This window comes from Martes martes, assembly GCF_963455335.1.
Source record: "Martes martes genome assembly, chromosome: 5".
In the NCBI taxonomy this organism is placed as follows: domain Eukaryota; kingdom Metazoa; phylum Chordata; class Mammalia; order Carnivora; family Mustelidae; genus Martes; species Martes martes.
In genome coordinates, this window is record NC_137892.1 from 137,084,786 (window position 1) to 137,102,147 (window position 17,362).

The window sequence follows — 17,362 nt, forward strand, 5'->3', positions numbered from 1 at the left end:
GTTTCACATATAACTTTATATAAATGGTATGCTATATGTATGTATATATCCTTCTCTAACTTGCTTTTTATCCATTTTTACATGTAGTGTTAAATTCACATATTTTAAGTAAACATATATTCTGCTGCATAACATAAACAATATTCCACTCTTACATTCAATGTTTTCATTGCTTCAGTATTTCTGCTGTCATAAACAATGCATATTCTTGTACATGTATACATGTATGTGTATTGTATTCTTATACATGACTTTTTTACAAATGTGTCTAGGAGTGAAACTGCTGGATATGCCCATTTTAATTTTTTTTAGAAGATTTTATTTATTTATTTGACATAGAGAGTGTGAGAGCACAAGCACCAGGAGCAGCAGAGGGAGAGAGAGAGAGGGAGAAGCAGGCTCCCCACTGAGGTGGGAGCCTATCTTGGGGCTCAATCCCAGGACCCTGAGATCATGACCTGAGCTGAAGGCAGACTCTTAACTGACTGAGCCACCCAGGTACCCCTGGATATGTCCATTTTTAAACCTTACTAAATATTAACAAATAGCTTTCCAAATTACTTATGTCCATTTGTACTCCACTGGCAGTATATCAGAGATCTTACTGCTTTATATCCTTGTCAACCTGAGAATGGGAAAGTGTCTGATTGTCACTTTAACTGTTACATTTCCTTGATTAATAGTGAAGCCATGCATCTTTTCATGGTCTACTAGCCACTCAGATTTCCTCCTTAACACAAGTCATAAGAAGACAGTCTTCTACATTTTCTTTTTAAAAATTTTCAGTTTTGTTTTTTGTCACACTTAGGTCTTTAATCCATCTTATCTTTCTGTGTAGTTGAGACAGGAATTCAATTTTACTTTTTTCCATATGGATAACTAATTGTCTCAGCACATGGTAGAACTTACAGATAAAACTGGTATGTTTTATCTTCTTCCCTTTTCTTAAGGGAGAGAGAATCTGAACTACTAAAGGATGCGTACACATTTCGAATTATGATATTGTCAAAATGCTCTCTAAAAAGATTGTGCCAATTTATATCCCTATGAAGAATGTAGGAAGTTCAAATTTCCCTGCACATTTGTTGATACCAGGTATCACACAACTAAAAAATGTTTACTAATAGAGTTAATATAAAATTTTATTTCATTTTAATTTTGATTCACATCTCTAATCAGATGTTTTGAAGAGAAAAAAAGGATAAGAAAGACATATGTGGGACAACTGGTGATAACTGAATATAGACTGCATATTAAATGATTGTACAGAACTGTTCTTATTTTTTTTAGAGGTGAATTATTACATTTGGTGTTTATATAACTTCCTTCTTCTTAGCAGATGTATTTAATGGCAAAGAGTTATGATGCCTGTTGATGAAGGGGTTCACTGAGCTCATCTTTCAATTTTTCTACACAGCTAAAATTTTTGTAACATTAAGTTGAAAAAAGTTTTAAATGTTACCTTCCACATACTCTAAATTTCCATATATATGTATTTGCCTTATTTCTGGATTCTTTTCTATCCCATTTACCTACCCATTTGTTCCTTCCACACTATATTTTCTGATTTATGATAACCTTAGTATCTAGGTGGGGCTAATCCCTGAGTAACATTTTTAGTTTCTCAAATATCAGAGAATTTCCAATAATTCTGTTTTATTACTGAACAGGCAAATGCTCAAACTAACATTTCTCTTTTGATTTTGTAATTTCTACTTCTGGAAAAGCTGGGTTTATCTTGTTTAAAAAACAGCAATCAGAGTAAAAGTTTACATTCTTTCCTAGATATATGAATGTGCATGTGGATATTTCCATAAGAAACAAATGTGTTCTTTTAACGTTTTTCTTTCATTACAGTTAAAATGCTCCTTATACCTTTGTGTGCTAGAGTATACTAATATTTCACAAGTAAGAAGAACATACAAAATACATACATACTCATGTTCGGCACTCAAACTAAATTCTATAATGTTGGAGGTCAAATGTGTGACCTGCCTCCTAATTTTCCCTTAAATTAGTGTATAAAATAGTCTCAACCTCATATTTCATTAACTACTTTTGGGAAACCAGAAGATGGCTGTTTTGATTGATGACTAAATTAGAAGTCTGTGAGTTAAAAAGTTTATGTAAAGGACATTTGACTCCATGCAATATAGAAAAGAATACACTCAGAAACTAATAACTGAATGCAAATGTTAAAAATTTGCTGTTAATTACGGGGGACAAAAACACACAAATTTTTGTATTCCCTTTTGTACTTTTTAAAAATTTTCCAAAAAGTGCATACTTTTTAAAAAATTTTAAGTATGTATTTCATTTACATTACTAATAAAAAATTATCTAGAAGCCATGACATATGTCCCAAAGCAATATAACCTTAAAAAGACATTACCAACTGATTTCAACTGAGAACTAGTAATATAATTCCATAAATTTTTGCATCTAAGATTATTTTCTCTATCAGCACTGTATTTAGTCTATAGTAAATTTTTCACACTATAGATCCTCTACCAATTAAAACATAATTCTTCTTTGGCTTTAGTGCTATGTAAGAAGAAAGCCCAATTAAGAAAAATAAGAATACTTCCTATTTTCATAACTAGGTATCTAGTTGTATAATAGGTATCTCATAACTAGGTATCTCAGTTGTATTATAACCTAATCCAAAGAATCATAGGACAGGGATCCTTTTACCTCCCAAATGATGAATTTCAGGACAGTATTTTAGTTTGTATTTTAAAAATTACAAAAACAAAAAATAAATTTGCTGAAATTACAGGCATTCCCTAAAAACAAACAATGAATTTCTTACCTTGTTGCATCTGTGGATGTGTTGTGTAACTTGAAGGATGGGAATATGGCATGTATCCTGCAGGGCTTTGTGGGGCATATGGACTAGGCACTGGGCTATTTTGTTGTGGCATAAATCTGTTCCCAGAGCTTGTCTGTGGTGGCACAAACCGGCTAAAACCCAAAATCCAAATAAACAATATCAGGAAATGAAATAAATACGCTATTCCTTGAAATTTCACTGCCATAAAATTTTCCAAACTCTGATTTGTATAAAACAAAATATGCTAACAGTAAATTTTGAAAAACAGAGAATATAAAAATTATTCATGATTCATAATTTAAGAGTTATACTAAACAATTTGTAAAAATAGGTAATTCATTTATTTTACTTGCATAAAAGCATCCATTTGTTTAAGATAAAGTCATGCTCCCTAAATTCTATTCTATAAATTTTCTTATTATCTCAAACACATTATTTTAGTACATTCTTTGTATGAATTTAAGTTACTAAGATGACAGTTCAATTAGTATATTAGAACATTTCTGCATCTGACATTTTAAGACAAATGTTCATGTGAATTACTACTTAAGGCAAAGCATTTTAATTTTTCAACTACATATAATTCACCATTACCTAAAGGTAGGTATACAGTGTACATTCAATAGCATATTCATCACAGAAAATAATACTTCATAAAATGATGCATATATTACCTGGAGGGGCTATGTGAGATAGTGGTTTGTTGATAATTGGAAGATGCAGGACTACTGTGCATGGAATTCTGAGAAAGTTTATACTGAGACATCATCATTCCTACATACCACATAAAAATGGAAAGCATGTTATTTTCTTTTAATGGTAAAATATCTTTTAAATAATTTAAAGCAATTGCTCTATTACAAACATTCAAAAGTTCTTTCTGTTCTTTCCTTTTTTTGACGCACATGTTCATTTTGAAGAGCAAAATAGAGAAACTAAGTTTCAAGTACAACCAATTTTACCAAAACATCCTTCTACCATGTAACTAATCCAGGACCAGAGACAGAGATTTAATTTAAAAAAATTTTTTTACTTGCTTACTTAATGTCCGATCATTTAGCCTTACAATTGAAAAGAACCTTTAGAAGTCACTTTATCTAACCTGTAACCAAATACTACACAATTCCTCCTACAATTGGTCCTTGCGTGTTTTTTCCATTACATGGAATACTTTATTACAGACATCTCCAGTCTTTAAGGCTTTATTTCACAGAACCACTTGTTTCACTCATTTCACAGATCTCAGTTTTAAAAAAATACTATTTTATTGAGGGGCCCAAAGTTTTGAGTTGCTGCAATTTCCATCTGAACGTTTTGATGTGAAACAGAATGCTCCTATTCCCTCTTCTACAATAATTCTTTGCCACATAGTAAGGATTAAATGAATATTTGATTAAAGAATAAAAATGTAAGGACAGCTTTAAGATTCTCATATTTCTTTTTAAGGTAGAGACTGTTCATTTATTACACAAATGACATTTTGTTATACAGGAGATGCAGAAAAATTCAGTTATTTAGACATTTTAAAATTAAATATAAAATCAGTGACCCTGAACTTTCTTATGTATAACTTTTGGGGAGCTTCAAGCATCACATTATATTCTTAAATTCCATTTCCTGCTACTGATATGAAAAGTGCCTTTCACCAAAAACATTCAAACAGAAGTTACATGTTGATTTGCCAGTAATACTGCAGTAGGAATTCTAGTTCTGAAACAGTAGCTGAATGAGATGAGGACTCAAAATCACCTCAGAATTTATCACCAATAATGTGTTTTCTTTTATATGCAGTTGAGATTAACTTCTGAGCTTTCTCTTCCAACTCAAATTCAGTAGTAAATCATACGTTCCACAGCTTAATAATTTAATTACTATAATTATTGATTTTTTTTTTTTTTGAGAGGGAGGGCAATCCTCTAGGAGATGAGTTAAAAAATGTTTCCCCTGAATTAACAGTCTGGAACAAGCTGGAATTACTAGTTTGACAGCAACGGCTTTATTTAAAAAGGGGGCAAATGAAATTTCTAACAGTCCTTTCTGATTATCTCAAAGTTCCAAAGAACTATGAATAAAGTGATTTGCATATTATTAAATATGCTCCATATGTGTGACTCACATTTACATTTAGCAACCAAGAATCACCTTTTCAAATTTTAAAGCCAAATATCACCAGGGAAACGCTTAGAAAAAAATCATAATATGCAAAGAATCAATTCATTTTTTAATGCTAAGTTTATGTTTTCACAAAGTATGATATGGAGAAGTCAATGTTTTTGACTAAGATATAAGTGCATGTAGTATAAAATACAAAATGTGTGACTGAAAGGTAAATACTCTAAATGTTTTTTATTAGGGTGACTTACCACCCAAATTAAATATTTTAAAATGTTACGAAATGTAGTGCAAATAATTTTGGAAGACTTTCTTTATTCAATTTTATTCTATTCTTTTTAAAGATTTTATTTATTTATTTGACAGAGAGAGACACAGTGAAAGAGGGAACACAAGCAGAGGGCTTGGGAGAGGGAGAAGTAGGCTCCCCGCCTAGCAGGGAGACCGATGTGGGACTCGATCCTAGAACCCTGGGATCATGAGGAGCTGAAGGCAGATGCTTAACAACTGAGCCACTCAGTGTCCCCCTTTATTCAATTTTATATCTACTCACATTATCTTATACTTAACGCTCCTATCCTGTAAGTTTCTCTTCCAATCAATGATCTCTCCATATTTTCTTTCATTACAACATTCTTCCAGAGCATTTAATTCTAGATTTACTTTCACCATTCCTATCTGTCTCCTCCTACTGCAATCTAGCTTGTTGGTTCTGGTGAAGAATCAGTGTTGTCCTGCAAACCTGCCTTCGATTTGCAGAAAGGGGGTTTGGGCAGAAGCATTTCTACAGACCCACTTTGGGGAATGAAGAGTAACTATGCAATTGCTTTAAAAACACAACTCACACTCAAATACAAGACTAGGAAATGGAGTGGAGGGCTTCACAGAGGTACTGCCAATAAATCTGGCAATATTCTTGAATATAATTTGTCTGTCAACTAAGTTGGACTTGAGTTGTCTAAACTATTCCCTTCTGACTATTTTAATCTTGAGAGCCAAATAAGTACTTGGGCTTGAGAGATTCAGTACAAATGCTCATGGGTACTCCTTGACTACATAAAAATTATATCTATATTGAATATCATATTTTTATGCTTTTTATGGTATTTATTATAAATAGGTTTTTCCTTAATAACAATAATACTTATAAACCTACTTTTCTGTTGCTAAGGCAACAGAAGTGTTACACCAATTTACTATGTAACTATGAATGTAATCACCAGTACTAAAACTAAAACTTGGTACAATTAGTTATATAAGTACTGCATGTTGAAAAGCTCTGCAAATATTTTTATTATATGATTAATGAAAAGATTTCTTTCATACCAATTCCATGATTTTCTAAAATAAAAAGACTTCTAAAGCTCTTTGATTAAGTGAATGAATGCATTCTGAAATATCTAACAAAATACACTTTAGCTTTGTCTAATTCCCAAGGAATTTAGTTACATATTATACTGTAAGAATATTAACAGCCATTTAGTTTCTTTCTTATTCTTGGCTGGATTCAAGTTATCAACTTCATAGATGATAGGCTACCTTATTAAAGGAGACACCTGAATTTAATTACATGTGAAACAAGCTCTGACAAGAGACCCACAAAAAAATATAAAATGCAAATCAATGAAAAACCTCACCACTTTGTACATATCTGTTCTGCATACTTTTCTCCCTGAAAACATTAGGACTCCTTGCCAGGACGGCCTGCAACAAGACTGGTATGTCGCCTTCTGGATCATCACTGCCAAGGTTATCTTTTAACTCTCTGGAAATTAAAAAGATAAACATCAAAAATCAGAATAGTGAATAAGAATTCCCTATTCTATATTAGTTAGATAGCAATTCACTAGTGAAATTCAGAAAAGATTGAAGTAGAAAATCAAAAACCTATGGCATTAAAAAAAAAAATCACAAAAGATGTCCAAAAACTTCTTGGATTTTTGAAGATGCTATTCCTGGAACAGAATTATCAAAAATGACAGGGAAGAGTTCTTCTAAGGAAAACTTTTTTCCCCATTTTATTTTTAAAAGAGAAAAAAAAGCCCCTCCCCAAAGGAAAAAAAAGCCTCAAACATGATTTTATGGAACTATGAGTTTATTTAAGAATGTTCACATTAGTTTCAAAGTAGAAAATAGAATCAACTCTAAACTATTTAAAATAATGAAAGGGTACAGAGATGATAATTATGCATAGAAGCTGATGTTTGGGCTTAGAATATATTTTCTCTCTTACATTTGAATATAAGTCTGCCTTTTTGAGAATGTCCTCTGAATAAAATAATGCTGCCACATTGGTTAAGACAAGACCCAAAGGTTATGCAATCTTTCCATCTAATATTCTTTTCTCAAATAAAGTCATCTGGGAGCAAAAAAACCCCAAGCAACTGGTCAAGCATAGTTATAATTTTCAATAAACTTAAAAGTAAGTAGCAAATTAAATTTACAACAACGGAACATAAATGATAAAATTAAATATACATAGTGTTTTTAATTTTACATTCTACATGTCTCTGTTCCACTAATTAAATCTAATAAGAAAGATTTATAAAAATGGTATATATATATATATATATATATATATAGTATATATATTTATCCAATGATAAATTTCAATAAATTTCTGTGGGCAGCCTTAAAGCAGCTTTCCATAAAATAAATCATAAATGTGTATGTGCTACTTCCCTTTTTAAATATTTTAAATATTTGGTGATAATTGTTGATACAATATTTAGACACTGATGAATTTCTGGAGGGACAAAATATTAGTATTACGCTTCCTTCTGATTTTTACCAATTATTTCTGTTTCTCCAACAGAAAATTCAAATTTAGTATATTACTGTGACAGTCATCATATCTCCATTATAATGTGCTTTATGCTCATTCCTCTAAATATTGAATCTTTAAGTTAAAAAGCAAAAATTAGAGGTGTCTGGGTGGCTCAGTCAGTTGAGCTCTTGATTTGGCTCGGGTCTTGATTTCAGGGTCCTGGGACTGGGCCCTGTGTTAGGCTCGATGCTTAGCAGGCAGCCTGCTTGAAGATTCTTTCTCTCCCTCTGCCTCCCCCTCCACTTCACACACTGTCTCTCAAATCAATCAATCAATCAATCAATCAATCTTAAAAAAATAAAAAATAAAAAGCAAAAACTAAAAAAAGGATACATGAGTACCACTGTATAATGAGACATGAAGGGATAAGAATAGGAGTTTTAATTTTTTTTTAAAAGATTTTATTTTTAAATAATGCTACACCCAGTGTGGGGCTTGGAACTTAAAACTCTGAGATCAAGAGTCACATGCTCTACCGACTGAGCCAACCAGGCACCCTGAGAGATTTAACTTTTTATATATTTCTGTGTTGTTAAGATATTACAACTATGTACTAGTTCTGTAGTAAAAATTTTTCAAAATATACTCATATGCAAAAATTTTATAAATAAGCTATATACTTTATATTATTTAAAAAAATTATTGTGTGAAAATACACACTTATGTTCAGATGGTATGATAAATCCTGGGGAAAATTACTCCCAATTTTGTAGTAGCCACCCATGAGTCAATCATTGAGTTCTGGTTAAGTTCCCATGGAAAGCACGTAAGCCTATTCCAAATAAAGCTAGCAGTACAGTCCCTGGTACCTGGGAATTCTAACCACTCTAGCAGTTTCAAGGAGGAGACAGCTTCTTGAGCAACTTTAGAGCCCCTTGCACAGATCCACCTTGATTAACCCCAAAGCTATTCAAAAAGAGTTGAAAAGACCTTCATATGGCTACATGGGTCAGCACTATTGTCTCAAAATAACTATGGCCTATTTAAATCTCATTGTAAGGTTCACTTAGATTCATATATTTTATATTATTTTTAAATAAAGGGTTTACCTTTTATTTTTTTTTACTACCCTTTGTAATTTTATTATTATTACTATTTATTTGTTTAGAGAGAGCAAGAGAACACACACGTGGGGAGCTGCAGAGGGTGAGGGAGAAGCAGACTCCCTGCTCAGCAGAGAGCTGGATGTGGGAACTTAATCCCAGGACCCCGAGATCATGCCCGGAGCAGAAGGCAGATGCTTAACTCCACTGAGTCATGCAGGCGCCCCTCTTCATATATTTTAAAATTAAACAGTGTTTGTAAATTTTCTGAAATAAAGAATAAAACCAGGAATACAGACTCTCTTAGACCAAAACCTTTCACTTTTAAATTATACTTACATGTGATCTGTTGATACCTGGTTGAGGCTATGGACAAGTTGTGAAACCAAATTATCATCCCTACAGGCCAAAAGGCAGTTCACCTCTTCTGCTATTCGTGCATTAAAGAGAAGGCTCTTTGTAGTTGTAGCAGGTAAAGGGGATGGAAGAGGCAGCTGGTTCAGGACTATTTGGAATAAAATCACATTATTAGAAATTAAGTGGCTATAAGACTTTTTACAATATTTGCTTATAAAATATTTATTTACAAATTTTTGGGATTAGAAATAAGTTATACATATCAATGGGACAAATTATTAAAAGGCATTCTACCTCTCCGCCCACTCCCCCAAACCCCAAGCAACTCTGTAAAACCCTGAATCATCACTTGGGCAATAACAGAGTTTATTTCTCCCTAAGAATAAAACTCAACTCCTTTATATGCATGACTTTTCATACCTTAAATCTTTATTCATTTAAAAAATGAATAGCCAAAAAGGTAGGGTTAAAAGGTAACTTCTAACAATTAAGAATACATTCATTGATCTCATTTACTTTTGCTTCTGAGATTTATCAGAATCATCAGTAATCCCATATAAATAAACCAAGTAATTATACCCAACTCCTCACCTGATATTTAGACAAGTAATATGTTTTTAAAAAGCTTAAGTATATATAAAAAAATAAATAGATCTCTTCAGCAGAAGAACATTCATTATAGAATAGGGGTTCTAGTGGAAGCCAAATAACTAAGGAATTATGCCTTCAGTTATAAATTCCTAAATAGTTCTCTCCTCTCTTCATTCTAGTCTAACAGAAAACAAAAGGACATAAATGTTTATATAGTAGTTTAAATTCAGCTATTTACTGTCTTCAAATGATGGAAATCTATTCATCTGTCTAAAGTAAAAGTTAAGAAAGTTAACTAAAGTATCCTTGTTTTTGGCTTAATTTCTAATCACCTATATACAGTGTTACAGGCTGCTCATCCCAGTGGCTAATAACAGGTTTTTTATTAATAAAAATACAGGAAACAGATTATTACTTAATAAGTAGTGCTTACTGGGCTAACTTAAAATATAAGGTACAGTTGAGATAGTGGGGAGGACAACCAAAAGTAAATTCCTGGTAGTATATCTGATTTGGCAGTCCTACATATTTTATGAATTTGTGTCTTACCTGTAACAAAATGACAACAAAAACTAAAGACAGTTTCAGAAGTTTTCTTACCTGTATTATCCTAACTCCACCAGCTACTTTCTTATTCAGTAAAGACTACTGAACACAGATAAAAACACTTCTTAAAGTTATTTTCTCATAGTTCCTTCACTATAAAGCCCCAAAGTTTGCATAATGTGATGTTCTCACCTTCTACTTTTCCCTCTTGTATCTCTTTTTCTCTTTATTTACTCAGATAGAATGACATAGGGACTAACATTGGGGGTTGCTTTTTGTGCCATTACCCAGGGACTAAGAATTAGAATTAGAGTTGGCTACCATAAGATAGAGTCCCTAAAAAACTGTGTTACACCAAGTAAATCTCAAAAGAATGACAAAATTCTTTGAACTTAAATGATCAGAGTAAAATGGGCTGCTGATATCTATAGCAAACTCCAACAGATTACTGAAGAGGACATCCAAAATGAACATTGCTAAGAAATTAGATTAACTTGGGCTATCAAACCTTCTTCTTTAAAGGATGGTTTCAGTTACCATTTCTAGAAATGCTTTTTAAAAAGTCTGTATTTGCTCCTATATGTAAATCCATGTTTCTTCAGTTTTGATTTTTCTTTACTGCTTTGTCTCATCTTTGGTCTTTACTTTTGCATTTATCCCTTCATTGTGTTAAGACCTTTAAACAAATGCCACCATTTCTTAATGCATCTTTAGGATGAAACAGAAATGAAGGTCTGATTATCTATTAGCTGACTACACTAATTTTGTTATTTTCACATGTATGCCAATAAACCAAAGGAAGTAATGATGCTTGTCATTCAAAATCTAATATCTGAAATAATTTGTTATTTATGACAACTAAAAATAATTTTTTCTATAGTCTCTCTTAAAATCATTGTTAACACAGAATAGAAGATAAATTAGATAAATTAACAAACTTACGGTCTGTGAGACTAGCAATCCCCGCAAGAGTAGTAATGGGGACATGGGGCATATCCCCATTCATCCTGAAGTTCTGGAATGGTGTTGCCTATAAAAGTACTTAGTTCAGGTGCCAGCTGTCATTACTTCCCATTTCCCAAACACTGCAACAAAAAAACAGACAATTATTTGTAAAAATATGTCAAATATAATACCATTGGGGAAATGCCTATAAAAAATAAGATTTTCTGACTTTCTTGTTCGTTAACCTATGTAACAATAATAGCTACCATTCATATATACTTCCAACATATTAGGCGCTGCAAAGTGCTTTGCATGTATTTACTCATTTAGTTCTCACAACAATGTAAGGCAGGTACTATTATTTTCTGAATTTTACTACCGAGGGAATTAATTTACAGGGAGTTTAAAGTAACTTGTGGAGGAAAGAGTAGAAGCCAAGCAATCTGGCTCAAGTGTAACCAGTAGGCTGTATTACTAAACTGGGATACTCAATTTTGACAAGCGCTATAATAGTCCATATCATAAACACATTAAAACCCAGCTTTAACTTGCCTTGCTATGTCTCTCACTACCCTCTACATAAACCATCCTTTTCAACAAAGCTGATCAAATTATCTTGAATCCACCTTGTGTTTTCACATTTTTATTTATTTCCTTATGTATCTCCCTACCTAGATAGCCCACCCTTACTTTAGTTCAAATCCTTTAATTCTTCAAGATCTAGGGCAAGTTCCTAGTACTTCATGAAACCTCAGATAAAATATATAGATAACATAAAAATATAAATATATAAAATAAATTTAATACATTCAATATTTAATATTTAATATATTACATATTAATAAAATATATGTAATATATGTAAATACACATTCCTTTGTGACATTTTTTTGAAAGTTGTGTTTCATTCTTATATAATGTTCCTATACTTACCTTGTCTTCCCAATTACCACTGCAAGCTTCTTACTCAATCACATAATTAATACATAACCACAGAAAGGACAGAGAAATGTGTCAACATCTTAATGTTCCTGTATGACTTAGCTGACTTAAATATTCAGTTTTTATAATGTAATTCTGTGTCTGTCTGTGTATACAGACATTCTGTAAAACTCCTAAACACGTTTTCCATTATGTTCAATGTTCCCAAATTTTTCTCATCTTAATTTCAACATGTGGCTTTCTGGAAACTTTATCTTTCCTTTAACAGTGTACCTGCTAAAGAACCGTTTTTGAAATATACAATTTTTAATAATATGCACATTAATCAAGGATATGCCTTTATTAAATAACTTAATAAGTTCATCAGTAAATATAAGGCTACTGCATGTCAACTAAAAGATAGTGCTACTATCTCTACTATCTCTACTGATAGTGCTACTATCAGAAAACTGAACTATAATTTTTCAGTTTAAACATTTTTGAGGCTCTATTCTCTTGTTAGTTAAAAGAACCCTTTAAGTTTTTTGAGTTGTAAACTTCAAAACACTAATAATTCCCCTTACTCATCTATCTTAATGCAACTTTGCAAATAATTTTTTTTTTTTAAGTCGAAATATACAGGAGCACCTGGGTGGCTCAGGCAGTTAAGGGTCCAACCTTTGGTTTCAGCTCAGGTTATGATCTCATGGGTTGTGGGATAAAGCCCCGTGACAGGCTCCACACTTAGTGGGGAGTCTGCCTGAAAGAGTTTCTCCCTCTACCCTTCCCCCTACTCTCTCTTTCTCTCAAATAAACAAATCTTTAAAAAATTTTAAAAAGTAGAAGTATATAGGTAGCTCAAATCAGGAATTTTTTTTCCTCACTTTTATTATTGATACATATTGACAGAAGTTCATAAAACATGTATGTATGGTTTAACAGAGTTATAAAGTAAACATCCATACAACAACCATCTGAAAAGTAATAATCCTAGCTCTTTCTACAGGTAACAACTACCTTGTCTATTTGGCAATTATTTCCTTTTTTTTCTTCCTTAAAGTTATGTCCTTTATATGTACATTCTTTTCTAATAGCCCCAGAAACAACACTGCTTTCCTTTGAGGAAAGAATGACATTAAGTTTGTTAGTAGGAGCCTCCTAAAGGAAACAGTATAGGAAGTAGCACAGGAGAAGGTATAGGAAAAATATAATTATGACTGGCTATCCTATAACTGTCCTTGCTACACTGTGGACTTTACTCTTTGAAGTTATCAATTTGATTTTTTAACAACACTAAATAAATTTAAGTAAACACTGTAAATTTAGCAGCTGTATCAAGCACTTAAAAAAAAGATTTTAAAACCTGACAGAAGTCATCAAAACACAAAACACAACAGACTTTTCTTTTTTTTTTTTTAAGATTTTATTTATTTATTTGACAGACAGAGATCACAAGTAGGCAGAGAGGCAGGCAGAGAGAGAGGAGGAAGCAGGGTCCCCATGGAGCAGAGAGCCTGATGTGGGGCTCGATACCAGGACCCTGGGATCATGACCTGAGCTGAAGGCAGAGGCTTTAACCCACTGAGCCACCCAGGCACCCCCAGACTTTATTTCTAAGTTTAGGCTAATAAAAAAGTTACAGTTGATGCTTAGTAAATAATGGGAAAAAAAAAAACAACTGCATGCATATTATGTACAGAACAGCACAAAAACATCTTGTTATTCTAGTATGACTGTTGTAAATGTAAATTGCCATACTCAAGCAGATTAACAAGTAACCATGTTATTTATTTAATTCGGAGGATGGAAACCAATACAGAACAATCTGCCACAGTCTATTGTGAGCTAACCAACTTTATTCTGTTTTCCCTCAGGTAACAAGTAAAGCAGACCCAACGCTAGCTAGGAATATTTTAGTACAAAAATGATATAATTAGTTACCACGTGTGAATTAGGAGATTAATAAATCTAACCAAAAGATTGCTGTGCTTTTCTTATTGATATAACAAAGCATGTTAATACTGTGGTGTCAACTGAAAACTGGAAGCGGGGAGAGAAAGGAGAGCAACAATGCTTGTTTGGTTTAAAGTGCTTGTATAGACTGAGTAGGGGACTACTGACAAATATATTTATACCTCACTGCTGAACTATGCTGACTTCATTGGAAGCCAAGCTTCTGAAGGACAGCAGAAGACTTTGGTAGAAATGGACTCATAATTTTTGCTAAAGTCACAGATGTTGATGAATATGAGTAATTTGTGGAAATGCTGCTGTCTATGCTGGAAAGTGACCAGAGTCCATCAAGAAAGAGCATTCCTAGAATTCTAAAAATGAATATGCAGAACTCTAACTAATTAGTCATGACATTTCTGGCTCTGGATTGGGCAATGTTTGGTCTACCTGGCTCTGTGAAAGTACACTGTCTTTCCTGAAACTGCTGAAACTGAAGCTGAAAGTCATTATCTCTGGGGAACAATGTGCTCAGAAGGAAATGGTAACCAAATGGGAAAGGAGACTATAATGAGTGCTTAAGAACTGTCGCTTAAGGCAGTGCTTTATTTACATACTTAAAATCTGTGAATGGTGTCCAATTAGTGAATTATAAAATAAAATTAGTGGATTGAGATCAACACTGAGAGGGATGGTAGGAATAGAAATATAAATTTACATTACACACTGATTTGTGACTCCAGATAAAATGTCTAATTGTGGGTCACCAAGGCAAAGCAGTTTCAAAGTTGCCAACTGAAAGAAATGGAAGAGTTACCGTAGAAGCCCACCTCCTAAGCAGTGATGAGAATGCAACAAAATAATGCATATAAATCACTTGATGCGCTACCTGGCATATGGTAAGTTATCCAGAAAGTTAGCAGTGTTACAAACTGAAAAACACACATTTGGGAAAACAGGAGAAACAGGGGTGAATTAGGGAAAAGGTGTCTTTTCAATAATATACATAATCCCTACTTCAGAAAGATAGATTATAAATCATTTGAAATTCCGGTATATATTTCACCATAGTATTACAAATATGTATACCAGCTCTAGGCATACACACCCACAATTACTTAAATGATAAGGTACCTTGAAGTAAATACTGGCAGTGAAGAGTAAGGAAAAAACCTAATCTTTGTAATACTAAGAACTAAATAAAATGCAGACTAAGAAATCATTCTGTTTATTTTAGAGTGGGTTAATTAAAATAATTCTTAATTAGTAGAAGATATGGTAAATTCTCATTTCAACCCATTATAATGAATCTGATGTGGACATCTTAGTGCCTGACAAGATTTTTAAAGGCCCTGGTTCTTTGCTCATTTAATTTCACTTAAAATTTATGGTTTCTTTATATAAACAAAAGAAATGCAAATATAAAATTATTGGCAGAAGTTATAATAATAATATTCAAATTGGGATGGATTTGGAATAAAAGGTGCTCTCAGAATTTGATGGTAGATAAACTTCCCTGGACAGACTGTGTAAGTAACTCATAACCAAGAAATGTGTACAATCTTGTCTGAAGACTTTACTAGTGAAAAACACCAGAAATGATAATATTTATTGAGCATCTAGTTGGAGATGTCTATAAAGTAGAAAGTTGGAAATTCTTGAACTGACAAAAGCAGTCAGAACTGCAGCTACAGTTATGAAAATGATCCACAGAGGATTGATAACAGTTAAGTTTTGTAATAATAGGAGACAGGCAAGATGCAAGGTAACATTGTTGGGGGAGACTTTTTTTTTTAGCACTTTTTATGTGTGAGACATTAATATAGACCTTTCCTTTTTTTTTTTTTTTTTTTAAAGATTTTATTTATCTATTTGACAGAGAGAGACAGCAAGAGCGGGAACACAAGCAGGAGGAGTGGCAAAGGGAGAAGCAGGCCTGAAGGAGGCCTCTCAACGAGCAGGGAGCCCAAAGCGGGGCTTGAGCCCAGGACCCTGGGATCATGACCAGAACCAAAGGCAGAGGCTAAATGAAATGAGCCACCCAGGTGTCCCAACATATACATTTCCTTAACCGTTACCACAGTGAGAGGGTTATGAAGATTATCTCTATTTCACAGATGCAAAAATGAAGGCTCAGAGCCTAAATGCTTTGTCTGTCGTTATACAGATATTTCTAACCAAACCTTATATTCTCATGCATATCCGAAGAACATAAAACTAGGAAATATCTACATTGCTATGGCAGAAAGATAAACCAATAAAAGTTAAGGAAATTGTCCCTCAGAGAAACTAAATGTGTGTTTAAGGTCTCATAGCTAGTAACAGACTGAGTCAAGACCAGAATACAAATGCTTGGATTTCTAGTTCAGTATTCTTTATACTATATTGTCATCTGGCAGGATTATAACATTTGAATGAACCAAAATTCTACACATGTGGAATCTTTAGCTAATTAACACCACTGTTCCTTGCTAACGTTATTATTATATTATTTTGGGGTGGGGAGGGATGGAGGGCTTTAAAACTAGCATATTTTTATTTATCTCAGTTTATATTACATTGAACAGTATAAGCCACTTCAAATTCTTTTGGGAAACAAGTGGAATGTAAATCCTAAATAGCCAGATAAGTAAATAAATAAATCTATGTTGTACCACTTACTATTTTAAACTGGTAACAGTGACTCCCTTCAGGGTGGCACCTCTCTAGCAGAATTCTTTCACTCTAGTCAAGCTACCTTCAGAGTCCTTTCCACTGCCTAAAATGTATTCAAGAACAAAATTTTCACATTCTGTTTAAGATACTTTCAAAAGATGTTCCTCAAATCCTAGCTCAAAAAACAGTTTCCAATCAGCCATACTAATAAAATGCTCACTTCTTTAAAATGTTTCTATTTTTCTATAGTTCTTATTCCATTAAATAAGAGAAATGCAAAACAAAAGCAAAAAGCACAGTACAGCTCTAATGTTTTCTTTGGACACATGCTTTGCTTCTGTAATCCTGAGCTCCCTGCAGCCACCATGCTGCTTACCAATAAATGTGTATTATTCCTATGTGCATTCCCATAATGTAGCTATATCCTAATGTATATAATATGTAATACAAGAGTATCGTTACATTATTAAGTACTATTAGAAAGAGAAGTCACAAATTAGGCTGAAATTTTAGAGTCTCTCAAAACTCACTTTAAAGAGTATGTATATACTGGGGCGCCTGGGTGGCTCAGTGGGTTAAAGC

At 32.9% G+C, this 17,362-nt stretch overlaps 1 protein-coding gene across 1 annotated transcript in view; it reads right to left on the bottom strand.

Moving 5' to 3' along the window:
* Positions 1-17,362, bottom strand: part of NIPBL (NIPBL cohesin loading factor) — a 202,560-nt gene that overhangs the window by 100,756 nt on the left and 84,442 nt on the right. Inside the window, exons 2-6 of the mRNA XM_080803351.1 lie at positions 11,252-11,394; positions 9,155-9,320; positions 6,583-6,710; positions 3,508-3,607; positions 2,813-2,964 (exon numbers count right to left, since the gene is read on the bottom strand). Of these exons, the coding sequence (XP_080659477.1) occupies positions 2,813-2,964; positions 3,508-3,607; positions 6,583-6,710; positions 9,155-9,320; positions 11,252-11,315 (610 nt within the window). The 5' untranslated portion in view covers positions 11,316-11,394. The remainder of the gene's footprint in view (positions 1-2,812; positions 2,965-3,507; positions 3,608-6,582; positions 6,711-9,154; positions 9,321-11,251; positions 11,395-17,362) is intronic.